The sequence below is a fragment of the Colletotrichum acutatum genome, assembly GCF_030867785.1.
Source record: "Colletotrichum acutatum strain CBS 112980 chromosome Unknown BDZ83scaffold_92, whole genome shotgun sequence".
NCBI lineage: Eukaryota > Fungi > Ascomycota > Sordariomycetes > Glomerellales > Glomerellaceae > Colletotrichum > Colletotrichum acutatum.
Genome location: NW_026849086.1, coordinates 143,427 through 157,823, shown reverse-complemented (window position 1 = coordinate 157,823; position 14,397 = coordinate 143,427). Strand labels below are relative to the sequence as shown.

Genomic DNA, 14,397 nt, shown 5'->3' with positions numbered 1-14,397 from the left:
CCACCTTCATTTATGCTGAAACGGCTTGATCTTGCCATGGCTGCTCGGCATGGCCACCGCCCCCGCTTGTTTCCCGCCTTTCCACCTATGGGCACGTTTCCAGCCGCGATGTCCTCGCTTCGGCTTCTGCTTGCGGTTCTAGATCCCGGGATAACAACGGGGTGTAGACGCCGGCCCCACGGCCCCCTTCCTTTTCGATGCAGGGTGGGCGCCTCCTGCTTCAACGTCGAACCCCCCCGCCTTACGATTCCACTTGATCACATTCACAACCCGTTCGCAATCAACTTGTGCCTGGGCAACGCAACCTGGACACCGCCTGGCCATGGATTTGCACAGGGACTCCTTGGACATGACCCCTGGCTCTGCTCCGTGAGAGACGGAGACGGGGGCCGCAGTGGTCCTAGCATGGCTAACATGGGATGAGAATCGATACTGTCTCCTGATGGGCGTGGTCGAAATTGCTTGCATCCACGCAACGCAGGTATGCGCCACGACCCACGACCATGAGCGCTACTCTGGGCTATCTCGAGATATAAGGTCCTCTTCTCTTCGTTCGCATTATCTGCTCTTACTCTCTTTTTCCTCATCCAACAGGCTCATTCCCGCAGCTTTCCATTCCCACACTCTTTTCCGCTTTTCAGCACATTTCTTTCATTTGAACACTTCATTGATTGAAGTTCACTATCTTTACGACTTGAAGTCAATATCCACTCTTTCCACGAACGAAAACTACATCCAACAACACCAAACTCACACTTTTGGAAAATCTGCAAAAATGCCTTCCTTCAAGAACTCCGCTGTCCTTTCCGCCATTGCCGGCGCCGCCTCTGTCATGGCCCACGGTCACGTCAACTACTTCACCGATGGCTCTGAGCAGTTCGCCGGTTACGACGTCACCTCGCTCCCCTACATGAGCAACCCCCCCGACGTGTAAGCAGGCCAGCGTCTAGTTCAGAGCAACTTTGATATTGACAATTTTGTAGCTACGGCTGGAAGAACACCGCCACCGACAACGGCTTCGTCGACCCCTCCTCCTACGCCGCTGCCGACATCATCTGCCACAAGAACTCCGAGAACGCCAAGCTCACCGCAAAGGTCGCCGCTGGTGACAAGCTCCAGATCTTCTGGAACACCTGGCCCGAATCCCACAAGGGTCCCGTCATCGACTACCTCGCCTCTTGCGGCACTGACTGCTCTACCGTCGACAAGACCTCCCTTGAGTTCTTCAAGATCGCTGAGGCCGGTCTCGTTGACGCCTCTGCCAACAAGTGGGCTTCCGATGAGCTCATTGCTGCCAACAACTCCTGGGCTGTTACCATCCCCACTTCTCTGAAGCCCGGCAACTACGTTCTCCGCCACGAGATCATTGCCCTTCACTCCGCCGGCCAGGAGAACGGTGCTCAGAACTACCCCCAGTGCCTCAACATTGAGGTCACCGGCTCCGGCTCTGACCTTCCCGCTGGTACCAAGGGTGAGGCCCTCTACAAGGCCACTGACGCTGGTATCCTCATCTCCATCTACAACTCCCTGACCAGCTACTCCATCCCCGGCCCTGCCCTTCCCTCCGTCTTCGGTGGCTCCGGCTCCGGCTCTGGCTCTGGCTCTGCTTCCTCCGCCGCTCCCTCCGCCACCGCTCCCGCCGCCACCTCTGCCGCCGCGGCTTCCACCGCCCCCGCTGTCACCTCTGCTGCCGCTGCCACCACCACCGCTGCCGCTGAGGCCGTCGCCACCTCCGCCCCTGCCTCCAGCTCCGTCTCTGCCCAGCAGCCTGCCGCCACTGGCAAGCCCTCCTGCGCCGAGAAGCGCAAGCGCAGCCTGGCCCGCCGCATGGCCCGCCAGCATGCCCGTGACGTCGTCCGCCGTGTTTAAACTCCGCGTCTCAATCGAGAGCGAAAGGAGATGACTCACTTCGAGCGAACCCTGAGCCGCTTTGGCGAAGGGGGCAGCTCAAACCCACCAGGCTCATAAAGACATGATTGCTTTGTTGGACTTTTTCAATTGTATATACTATAACGACACTTGTTGGTTTTTGTGTACAACACCGACGTGGATCTTGGACAAAGACTTCTACCTTTACTACCTAGCTACGTACGGCCGTGCCGGAGTATACTAGACGAATGGAAAGGGCGGACTAGAATGGTCCTGCTTATACACTTCAATCCATGTTCCCTTGCCTTTGTGACTGAATTTGTTCTGTGCTTGAATCATGATGAAGAGTTTCTACTGAAGGTGCTGTAATGAAGCTACAACTCCTTTCTGAATGCAGTTTCATTCGCCATATTTATGTTACTAATCACTCCAGAAGACATGGACAAGCCGGAGAGGCGAGTAATCAGCCCGGCAGATCTGTGGGGCTTTTCTGAGAGTGGAGAGCGATTCCTTTTTCTGGCAGCTCAAAGCCTGTTCCCTAGTCATATAGAGCATCGAGGATCCTGTATCAGGTGAACACTATGTTGGAAACGATGGCTGTTTTTCGGAATCCATGTCTCGTCCGAACTTTGTTTCCCTTTCGGTTCCCTTTCGGATTCCGCCCCTTGGGTTGGAACGTGCTGAATAGATGGTCTGTGGGCGCCGGGTCACCCGAGGATTTGGTTGAGGAGTTTGCGACTCGCTAAAATATGAGAAGTGGGGGATTTGATGTGGTCTCTGGATTGGGACACATTTCGCCGGTTTGTTAAGTGATGGGTAGTTGGAACTTATGTGTATATAAAATATTGCTCGGGTTGAGCTTTGTGGAATCTACTTACACCAAGCCCATTCCTAAGCTGACGGCATCTTGGTGCTCACTATCAAATGTTGTCGCGGCACCAAGTATGGCGCTGCCCATTTCTGCCGTACAATACCGCTGAATTACTACGAAACAATAGCCCATCTCGCATGAGTATAGATGCTGCTAACACTTACGGGTCCCCTACTTAGAGGAATCAAGCAATTCTCTAAACTATATTCCACTTAATTCCTCTTTTTGTGTTAGTTGTACTGCAGCATCTTCCAAGTAGAAAAACGTATCGAAAACCTATGAAAAAGATCCTGGTTCATAATGCAGGCCATGCAGCATGCTCTGATGAACGAGCGGGCAGCGCGGTCTTCCGTCTAAATCATGATGTGGACACCGTGGACTACCTGAGAACATCAAGGGCATGCATTCTGTGATGGAGGGTCTTTGGTATCGAACTATTGATCAACAAAATACTCAATCTAAAGGGTGACAACAAGCAAATCCTCATTTCTGGGCCCGGGCTTGCGTCAGGCGTCTCGTTGCTGGATGGGATGCTTTGGCATAGTGGAAATATTAGTAGTCGACAGCATTCACAGGGATTTCTCACTCAAAGGATGCTCATCAGATGACCTACACTTCGCCTCTCATGGACCTTACGAATCTACCATGTCAAGGCTATTGACTGAATGAAGAGTGATAGGATCTCAGGCAGCACTTTACTCGAGCAATGCAAACAACCAGGCAGCGCTAACAGCTGCCAGAATGACTTACAACAGCAATACTAGCCAAGCAATTGAAGGGCCAAAGTAAAGTTTGATAGCGTTAAGTGGAGTATTGGTTGCGTGCCTCGAATTCTCGATCCTGTGAGATAGTTCCATGTAGTAGACACTTAGCACATCGCCGACGAACTTCACGGCAGAAAAGTTTGTTGTAATGCTTTCCTGGGATTTGAATGGATTTACAAATGATATACATAGCTGCTCATTAGAGGTCGGACTTAACCACATAGCCACAATCTTCCTATCATGCGCCGCATCACTCCCCTGCAGGTCTTAATAATGTGGCGTAGGATGACAACAGTCCGACCTGCAGTCGCTATTGGCCCCTTTGAAAGATTTCGCTTATCGCCCGGCATGAAGATGTTGCATGGTTTTTAATCATCGGTATTGCTCAAACACGCTTCATCTTAGCCTGTCGGATTGGAAGCCCAATTCGACCTCGCAGCAGCGCAGGGGCCACCTATCGATCGTATAGTTAATTATCGCAGCCTACTTAACCTACGGTTAGAATCTCCTTTTTATACCTACGCAGTAGATTAATATAGTTAATTAACCTACTTCGTTAACCCACGGTTCGAACTAATCGATTAATATCCCTATAATAAAAATACTAATACTAATTAATAGTTATTTTTTATTATTATAGATTAGTAAAGTATTTTATATATAGAAGAGACGACCTCTTTAAACGGAACGCGATAAGAGAATCGTACTAATTAACTTTATAAAAAGTAAATAATAAAACGCAAATCTTTATAACGGAACGAAATAAAGGAATCGTAGCCCTTAACTACCTAAAAAAGGTCGACGTCTACTATATTAAAAAATAACCCCTATTAATTAATAGAAGTATAAAAGCGACCGAGATATTATCGTCGCCTTTATATACCTTTTTTATTACCTAATTTCACTATAATAAGCTCGCGATTAGAAAATAATAAATCTATATAGTAATAGAAATTACCTATATAATAGCCTACGCAACGATTATTGATTTAATTAACTTACGCGACGTATAAGCTTTATTATATAATATAAAAGGGTACCCCGCGACTAGTAAAAAAGAAGATCTTTAAAACATTCTCTAAAGGGGAGTTAGATTTTATTAGTATTTAGCTTTATATAGAAGTTATAAAATATAGCGAAGTCGGCGACGTATAGAAAGGTTTATTATTATAAAGTTTTTATAAATATAACTTCGAGGCCCGTAATCTAAACGATCCCCTTATAACCCCCTTAACTACTCTTAGAATATTATTACGGAATACTATATAAGAGGCGTTATAAAAAGAAAGGAAGGGATTTAGAGATCACAATAATTATAAGGCCCGGTAATTATAAAACTTCGAGGTAAATCGACTAACTTTCCGACGCTTTAAATATTCTTATTTAAATTAAAGAAAAGGCTATATACTATTACTAAAAAGAAAAAAAAAGAACTTTTTAAAAGACCGCTAAGGGGCTCCTTTTTATATTATTAGCCCTAGGCATAAAATTATAAATTTAAAAAGGTAGGAAATAAATTACTAACTAGCGGTAATTTATTTAATATATATATATACCTCTTAGGTTTTAATTTAAAGAGAAACGTTACGTAATCGAGACGTCGTTAGGCTATTTATAAATCTATTTTTAACGTTAATTAACTAAGTACGAAAAAGTAAAAAAAAGACCGCGAAGAAAATAGTAACTAATTAAAAAAAAAAGGAGTAAATAGTAACGAGGCTTAGTACGAGAAGGTAAGAAGAGGCGGGAAGCTCCTAAACCCTAGTAAATCTAGCGAGTAATAATATTATGCTATTACTAAGGCTAACGGGTAGCGCTAAAACGACCTTATTAAAATTAAATATACTAGCTATTACGAATAGGAGTATAAGCTAGGGTACGATTAAAGGCGAGTTAAAATATAGCTAGAAAGAAAAGATCTCTATATTATATAAATAAGTAATAATTAACCCGGATTATTAAAGAAAATAGACGTTTAGAGATTTTAATAATCCTAACGGCAACTAAATAAATATAATATTAATATATATTATAGAACTATATAAGCGGAAAGGGCTCGAGGGGTAACCCCTATTTTATAAAGTTATTAGCAACTTAGGCAATTAAAAGGACGAATAGTTTACTAATACTAATTTAATCGTTATAAAAAAGATAAATAAATTCCTTTATTACCGAGGCGTTCTACCGGCCTAGGGGGCAAAATAAAGAGCTTACGAAACGCTCGTAACTATAGTTACCGCTAACGATTTTATACTATAGGATTAAAATTAAATCGACCGAGTAATATTAAAATACAATAAGTTTAGTAAACGAGTAAACTAACTAGACTTTTTATTAAAAATTACTAATAATAATATCTTAGCGCCTACGGTAATACGAACTATAGAGATTATATAGGAAAAATAATAACTAACGATCCTATTTATTTCTATAATTAACCTAGCGACGCTATTAATACGCGGCCTATCTTTAATTTATTAAAGGAGTACGAGATTAACTATATAGAGTTAATATAATTACTTTAATACGCGAGAGATATATAAAAAAAGCGACCTAACGGTTATTAATATATAATAATTTATTAACTTTATAAAGATCTTTTTTAAAAAGAAATTGTATTTTAAAGGGAAATATAAAGTATTATAAAAAACCTTTATAATATTCTACGATTATTATAAAAAAGTCGGTATCCGAGAGTAATAATACTACTTAGTAATTAACGTTATATTAACTAATAAAGCTAAGGAATACTATTACTAAACGGTGCATATTATCGATTAAACCGATTTTTTTATTATCGTTAATATAATTTAAAGTCGCTTCGAGACTTAAAATAAAAGTCTAGAGCTTTTATCTAAGCTAAAGGTACTTTTATTTAGATTTATAGCTAGGACTATAAAAAGAAAGTCGAGACTAGAAATTTTTAAAGAGCTTATTAACTATATCGATAAGCTAGCGAAGACGTAACTAAATAAAGGGATAAATAAGCGAAAGGTTAAATATCTTTATACCGCTATATAAAGAGTCCTAGAGGCTAAGATAACCCTATACTAACCCCTTAATAATTATAAAACTCTTTACTCGAGGCTAAGATCTAGCTTTAATATAGAGGCTAAAATACTTTATTAAGTAAACTTCTAATCTTATAACGGCCCTTATTAATAATACTAAGTCGACTATACGTATAAAAGTAAAAGAAGAGACGCTAAGTATAGTAATTATTAAGCTAAAAAAATAAACTTATTAGCTAGTTACTAGTTTAATTCGGGGTCGAGGTAGTAAAACGGAAAGTACTTTATTTATAAAAAGAATAGCTATTAATTTAGTAATTATTTTAAAAAAGAGCGTATTAAATCGTACGAGTAGTATAAAAAGTCGAGGGGAACGTAGGGCAAAATTAACTTAAATTAATTTAATTAGTTCTTTATTATTTACGAGGGGTAGTTAACGGGTAGCGTAAATAGTATTATTAATAGCTAAAAAGTTAATTTTAAAGAAGTAAAAAGTAAAAAAGATCTAACCCTATATATATAAAGGATTAACTATAACGAATTTAATGATATTAACTATTTTTTTTTTACCCCGTTAGCCTTAAAAAGATATACTTTACTAAACGAACGAGAAGTAATACGAGCTTTTAATAAATAGGCATTCTTTTATAAATAAAAAAGGGAAATCCCCCGAGGTATAGTATTACTAAATAGAACTATTAACGGTAAAAAGTTTAATAACGGATCCGAAGCTATAGCTTATATAAAAGTACGGCTTATAGAGGAGAAGGAATTAAAAAGCTTAAGAGCTCCCTTTTAATACTCTTTAAAGGGATTAATTAATAATACTACCTAAGCATTCTATACTAGCGAACGGTATAGCCTAAAAATCTTTTATAGGATTATCCTAGATATAGGAGCATTATAATAATTAATAAGAGGTAAAGGGCAATTCTAAATACTTTAAAAAATAACCCTAGTTACCTTAAATATATTAATAATAGGTATTATAAAAATTAGCTTCGGCCTAGGCGAGGAGATATGCGCCCTAGGTATAGTAAAAGTTAATATACGCTTCGGCACGATAATCTTCTATATCCTATTAATTAATATACCATTTCTATTATACTTAAAGGATATAGACTAGTTAAGCATCGTATTTAATAATACGAAGAATAGACTATTTAATAATAAGCAATTTAAGCTTATCGAACGGTAATAGGGATATACGTTTATAAAGCTCGAATTAAACGTTAAATCTATTAACTATTTTATAGAGGGCGAGCTTAAACGATTATATAAACGCTTTAACTACTTATCGGTTACGAAGCTATATAACTTCTTAAAATAATTAGGGAACGATGTTAAGATAGGAGCTCTAGAATAATTAACGAGGGTATACTATTAATACTAAATAAATATATAAAGCCCCCGCAAATTCAAGTTTAGATTATATAACGACTTTAACTTTAACTAAGAGATCGTTATCAATATCTTTTATTTAAATAATTACCTAGTACTATATATTATTAACGAAGCTATATTATTTTAAAAAGGACAATTCCTTAAAGATATATAGGCTAAGACTATCTAGTTAACGCTAAAGAGGGTGTAGATTAATATATATTAAAGACTACTAAACGGTATTAAAACCGATACCGGTACTAGCTTTAAGTCCGTAGAGTTTAGGAATAATATTACTGCGTATAGTATATAGCTAAAAATCGTACCTATTAAAGTATATTATAATATTAATAAAGTAAAAAGGGTATATTAATAATTTAAAAGAGTATTTAAAATTATCCGTAACGAGAGCCCCGATACTATAAATAAAGAGTATTTTTAAATAGTACTTAAATACTATAACGATACTATAGGCCTAAAAGGGCTAGTTCTAATACTTCTCGTATTCGGAGTATACTTATAAACGACGACGGCTTTATTACCGTTGCTAGACGTAGCCTAGCGAGCTTAAATAATTAATAAAATAATAAAAGTACTCCGGGAAGTAAATACGAAGAGGTAGATTAATAAAGCCGTTATTACCCATAATAGGCTAGATATAAGCCTTAACCTCGATATATTATTAAATTCGGAAATAAAAGTATAGAAAGAGATTACTAAATAGTAGTCTAGACTATATAAATTAATCTTAATCGACGAACGGTTATATATCGTTACTAAAAATAAGGATTAATTACTAGAAATATTAATTATAGTAATATAACTATATTATACCGATCTTAGTAAAGAGATTTCTATTTAATAAAAAGAAAAAGAGCTAAGGGAATCCCCTTAGCTACTAAACGATAAGTAAAAAATTATCCTTAACGAAATCGTTATAGTAAAATAAATAAACGATAAGGGTAAGGGCGAAGTAATCCCTCTACTACTAAAAAGACGGCTAAAAAGATCTTAATAAAGGGCGCCGCTATAGTAATTCGTTACTAATACTAAAATAAATACTATATTCTATATAACTAAAAAAAAGGCCGATTTTATATTCGTAGTTTAGTTATAAAAAGAGGGCGTAATTACTATAGCTAAAAGGCTTTACGAAGGATTAGATCTCGTTAAAATAAATATATTATATAATCGAGGGGTTTACTAATTTATTTTTTACGATCTAGTTAAACACGCGAATATCTATATCTTTAAATTACGTATAGTTTAAAAAATAAAAAGAAAAAGTACTCCTTAGCTATATAAGAAATCGAGGTACGTTATATAAAGGTACGGCGACGTTAAAAAGGCAACGCTACTTACTTAATCGCCTATAATTTAACACTATAACTAGCGCTTTATAATAGTATTTATAGCATCGTTATAATAAAAAGGATATAAAATATAGAGTTATAATATTATATAAATATATACGTAATCGGCGACTAGGCTTATAAAGAAGATCTTAGCCTACTTCTTAAAGGAGATAACTAATAAGTACTTAGAGAGTACTATTATCGAAGTACTTAAGCCGTTATACGGTCTTACCGAATCGGGTATTTATTAGTAGGTAATATACTACGACTTCTATATTAACTAATTATTAATAGTTACGTTAACTTATGACCTTTACCTCTTAGTATTTAAGTACGTAAACGACCTATTCGGTATTATTAAAATATAGATAGACAATACCCTAGGTTTATTAAATATTAAGTTTATAAAAAAGGAGGACGAGGAGCTCTAAAAGGCTAAATTCGTAGCTAAACTAAAAGAGATCTTTATAATAAGCGCACTATTTATGTTTAATAAAGGGATCCTAACTATTAAAGGGGATAATATAGTATTTTAATAAAAGGGGTAAAGCGAAAAGATTAGCTTTATTGACCTAAAATCCCTTGATTATAAAAAGTAATATAGGGCTAAGCTTACCCGAGGAGCCTATATTATAAGTATTTATTAGCCCGAGGCTATTTTTAACTATATTAAAGCTGCGCAGGCTATAGAGCCTACGGAGCGCGATTTTAACGTTTTTAATCGGTAACTTTAGTAATAACGAAATAACTGTAACCGAGGTCTTATTTATTAGCCTATTAAGCTCGCCTTAGCGAGGCTATATATATTTATCGATAGATTATTTATAAATAACGACGACTTAACTTTATAGCTAGGATATATTATTATCTTTATTAATAAGACCCTCGGTAAAGACGACTTTACGATCTAGGGCAATATAATTTATTATTTATTAATAAAGAGTAAGTAAGTTATTAAAAGCGTACTAGCATTTAAAGTTTATAAAATAGTAAATAGAGTAGATATCGCCTATGCGATTTCTATTATATTTAAAAGGATTATAAATAGACTTAACCTTCTTACGATTTTTATAATCGTTTATATTAATTCGTATTCGCTATATAAATACTTTATTAAGTTAAGTACTATAAAAGAAAAGAGGTTTATAATCGATATTATAGCCCTTAAATAGTTATATAAATAACGAGAGATTTTTAAAATCCGTTAAATTAACGGGGATAATAATTTAGCTAATGCTTTTATAAAAGCTATACTTAATAAGGGGCTAAAGTAATTCGTTAATAAAGGAAAAGTAATAATACGAATAGAAGGATAAGTAACTTATAAAGAGTAGAAAAAAAAAGAAAAAAGGGTATATTTAATAGGCTAGTTAGAGGTTAAATTATATTTTTAATCGCCGCTATTAAATAATAAAAGAGAGAGAAAGTTAATATTAGATTAAAAGCCTAATTCGACCTCGTAATAGCGCAGGGGCTACTTATTAATTGTATAGTCGATTATCGCGGCTTACTTAACTTATAGTTAGAATCTCCTTTTTATACCTATATAGTAGATTAATATAGTTAATTAACCTACTTCGTTAACCTACGGTTCGAACTAATCGACTAATATCCCTGTAATAGGGATACCAACATAGCCCAATCATTGTCGAATGGTCGACATAACTTAAGTACGGCAGACTTTGATAGACTGGCGACCCCATATTCTTGTCTACGTCGCACATGAGTGACATAAAATTCTAGATTCATGGGAAGCCCAAGTTCGATTGCAATATAAGTGCGAGTGTGAGACTTGAGCCCATCGAGTCTGGCCATCCCTAGTTCCGCCAAGGGAGGCAGTGAGCGGCTTGCCTACCCCGGCCTCATACAGAGAGTCGCGCTCGCTTAGGAATGAAGATGGCTCAAGTGCCGGGTTTGTATTTCCTAGAGAAGGACCGGTCTCGGCGCCGAAACAAGATCTACCATGCCGCGACGAAACGAAGGCTCGCCCGCGCCAAGATAAGCCCTAAGACAGTTGCGAGATGAGATGTGTAAATTCGTCAATTAATCGCTCACTCGTTGCTTGATCTCGCATCGCCGGCATTTAATACGATTAGAAGCCGAAGAATTGAAGCAATGAAGTCATCATGAGACCCGGTAATAAGGCCGTGAGTGACACGAATTTAAGACCCCGACCGCCACGCGAGACGGAGTGAAGATTCCCCGCAAAAAACTGAAGTGAGGTAGCTGCACGTCGTGCGACAGACTTTCTGCATCGAGACAAGAAACGTCAGTTCCAGCATCTTGGGACGCGGCATCTTATCAGTCCAACGGCAGGAAATCTGACTAGGAAGCGTCATCTTCAACGATAATGCCAACTTTGGCGAAGCGTGGGCAGTCGGGACGGGAAAAGGAGGGAGAGGGCTTGCTGCTTGAGAGGAAGGAGATAAGGACTTGAAGAGCTGCCGTTGCATTCTTCCTTATCTCTTGGCGGGTCCTCCCCCTCGCCCCGGCACACTCCCGTACCTCCGAAGCCCCCTTCCCTTTTTCTCCACCCCGCGGCCTTATCTTTTGACGTTCTACGACCACTTACCGGGCAGAGATGCTCAGTTGCAATACATGCCAGGGCAGAAAATCAGAAATCGACCAATGAGATTCGAGGGAGGAATTATTCAATGGCATTGACTAACACTACTTTTGGGGGGAAGGTCCTTGATGGCAGGGGGTTTGTTATGGTGGTTTGATGCTGCTGCAAGACTTATGCCCATCCGAAAGCTTGTCTCCCAGAGTCCTGGTTCGATGTCTACAGTGGGATAAGGTACAGTCAAGGCTACAAGGATGCGGATAGTCGATTGATCATTGACTTTTGTAGATAGGGGAGGGTGGTGGTGCAGGTTCTTTGATATACATATGCGCAGGACCGTCCCATCATCGCATCGATGAAAGAATGCTCTGAGTCACTGTGAATTTGGAGGTTGTTTTTGTCTTCCTAACGATACCCCTAGTGTTTTTCATTGTTCTAATAACCTTCAATTCCAAGCCACTTGAATCATTTGCTTGCGCCACAACATCGAGCCATTGAGAAAGACTACAAGTCTGCTACTCACAATGGCAGACTCGGTGAATGAGAAGGAAAAAATTGGCTCATCACCACGACCTGAGGAGAACGGCATCGGCAAGACGACACAGGAGGTCACACTGACCAAAGATGGCTTCAGCGTACATCCTCAGCCCGTCGCGGGCGATGCCATGGATCCCCTCAACTGGTCCGCCTTCCAGAAGAACACGATCCTCGCCATCGTGATGGCATTGTATGTCTAGTCTCACACATCTCAGCGGCGAGCATTGAGACTGACTTGTTTCAAACACAGATACTTCATGTTCACCTACATCACGACAACAACGGTCCCCTCCTTCCCCGAGCTACAAGAGCAATACTCCCTCACCCTCGAAATGGTAAACTGGACTGTCGCCATCCCGGCCCTCGGCCTCGCCATCGGCCCCTTGATATGGTCCTCCCCCGCGGACAGCATCGGCCGCCGGCCCATATTCATCGCAGGCACCGTCGTCGCCTTCGCCGCGACCATTGGCGCCGCAAAGGCCCCTTCGTACGGGGGTTACATGGCGGCACGCCTCTTCCAGGGGCTTGGCGTCAGTCCCGCCGCGACGGTCGGACTAGCCATCATCAACGACATGTTCTTCGAGCACGAGCGCGGACAAAAGGTCGGCCTCTGGGTTTTGGCCATCGATTTGGGCCTACTTGCTGGTCCCCTGATTGGTGGGTTCGTGGATTTGATCGATCACTACTGGATCCAGTGGATGACGGCCATCTTCTTTGCTGTCATCCTTGTTGCGGAGCTTGCCTTTTTGCCCGAGACACTGTATCCGAGAGACTATATGCTTTCCAAGACCAAAGGTGTCGTGTATGGTGCCACAGACGGCGCCGTAGACGAGAAGGCTATGGGATCGACGGCAGCGCCAGAGACAGTGGATGTTACGAGGACGAAGAAGTTGGGATTTTTGAATGTGAAGCCCGTGCCGGCGATGAAGCATCCCAAGCCATGGGCGTCGATTGTGCGCTTCGGGAAATTGTTCAAGTTCTCTGTGGTGCCCATCGCGACGGGGGTTTACTGCTTCGGGTGGTATTGGTGGGTGCTGTCGGTCATCACGATGATTCCCGTGGCCTACATTGATTATTCGCCGCAAATCCAGGGGTAAGTGACATAGATTGAAAATAACCTAAATTGGACAATGGAAGCTAACAACAGACATTGCAGACTCTTCTTTATCGGGTTGATTGTCGGAACTCTGATCTCGGAAATTTTCTTTTCCGGACAGCTAAGCGACTGGCTTGTGATAAAGCTCGCAAAGCGCAATGGAGGCGTCAAAACAGCCGAGATGCGTCTGTGGCTGGCTTATCCCGCGGCTCTTCTCACCTCCATCGGCCTCATCATCTGGGGTGTGAGTATCGACAAGGCATACCACTGGATGGTTGGACAGGTTGCCTTTGCTCTATGTATGTTGACCCAAACACCCCTCAAGAAGCAAAAGCCCCAAAGCATAAACTTACCTCGTTCTCCAATCACAGTCGGTGCGGGGATTCAAATGGGCAACACTGCCATCTGCTCGTACATTGTCGACGCGTACCCGCTTCAGAGCATGGCCGTGATTACCTTTTACGCGGTGCTCCTCAACCTCAGCGCCTTCATCGATCCCTTCTTCATCGCGCCTTGGGTGACGAATGTCGGCTACACTTGGACATTTGCAGGACACGGTATCATTACCATCTTTTTCTGCATACCAGCGCTGGGTCTGTTGCATAGGTTTGGAGGCGCACTTAGAGCAAAGGCGGGAGAGCCAGATTGGGTTAACCCCGAGTATGATCATGATATTGTGCGGGAAGCTTGATCTTCAGACAGTAGGCTTTCTGTAGAAGTGCATCATTTAAGCTTTATGGCGATAAAATACGCGTATTCACTTATTTTGCCGCAGTTTTGCCTGTGACGGAAGTAAGAGTGCCGAGAACGAGAGCATGATGTTAGCTTTCACATCTCTACGGTACGCATTACGAATTTATCCGTTGACAAAGCTGAAACTATTTCACTCGACCGAATTTCGAATTGAGTTTCTCACAAGCAGTCCGCACGCGTCTATAGCAGTCGTGG

The 14,397-nt window shown here is 40.5% G+C and overlaps 3 protein-coding genes across 3 annotated transcripts; all 3 read left to right on the top strand.

Annotated features, from left to right (window-relative positions):
• Positions 1–775: 775 nt before the first annotated feature.
• BDZ83DRAFT_584856 (glycosyl hydrolase family 61-domain-containing protein) lies at positions 776–1,869 on the top strand (the record flags this gene model as incomplete). Its single annotated transcript, XM_060505803.1, has 2 exons — positions 776–930; positions 984–1,869. The coding sequence occupies 2 exons, from the start codon at positions 776–778 to the stop codon at positions 1,867–1,869; spliced, it is 1,041 nt and encodes a 346-aa protein (XP_060361731.1).
• A 5,604-nt stretch (positions 1,870–7,473) lies between these two features.
• Positions 7,474–7,641, top strand: BDZ83DRAFT_584810 (uncharacterized protein; the record flags this gene model as incomplete). The annotated part of the gene is made up of 1 exon (XM_060505798.1): positions 7,474–7,641. A coding segment is annotated over one exon (168 nt), but the record flags the coding sequence as incomplete, so codon positions are not given.
• A 4,608-nt stretch (positions 7,642–12,249) lies between these two features.
• Positions 12,250–14,171, top strand: BDZ83DRAFT_631502 (major facilitator superfamily transporter). The gene is made up of 4 exons (XM_060508906.1): positions 12,250–12,543; positions 12,604–13,446; positions 13,510–13,748; positions 13,821–14,171. The coding sequence occupies exons 1-4, from the start codon at positions 12,341–12,343 to the stop codon at positions 14,138–14,140; spliced, it is 1,605 nt and encodes a 534-aa protein (XP_060361729.1). The 5' UTR covers positions 12,250–12,340; the 3' UTR covers positions 14,141–14,171.
• Positions 14,172–14,397: the final 226 nt, after the last annotated feature.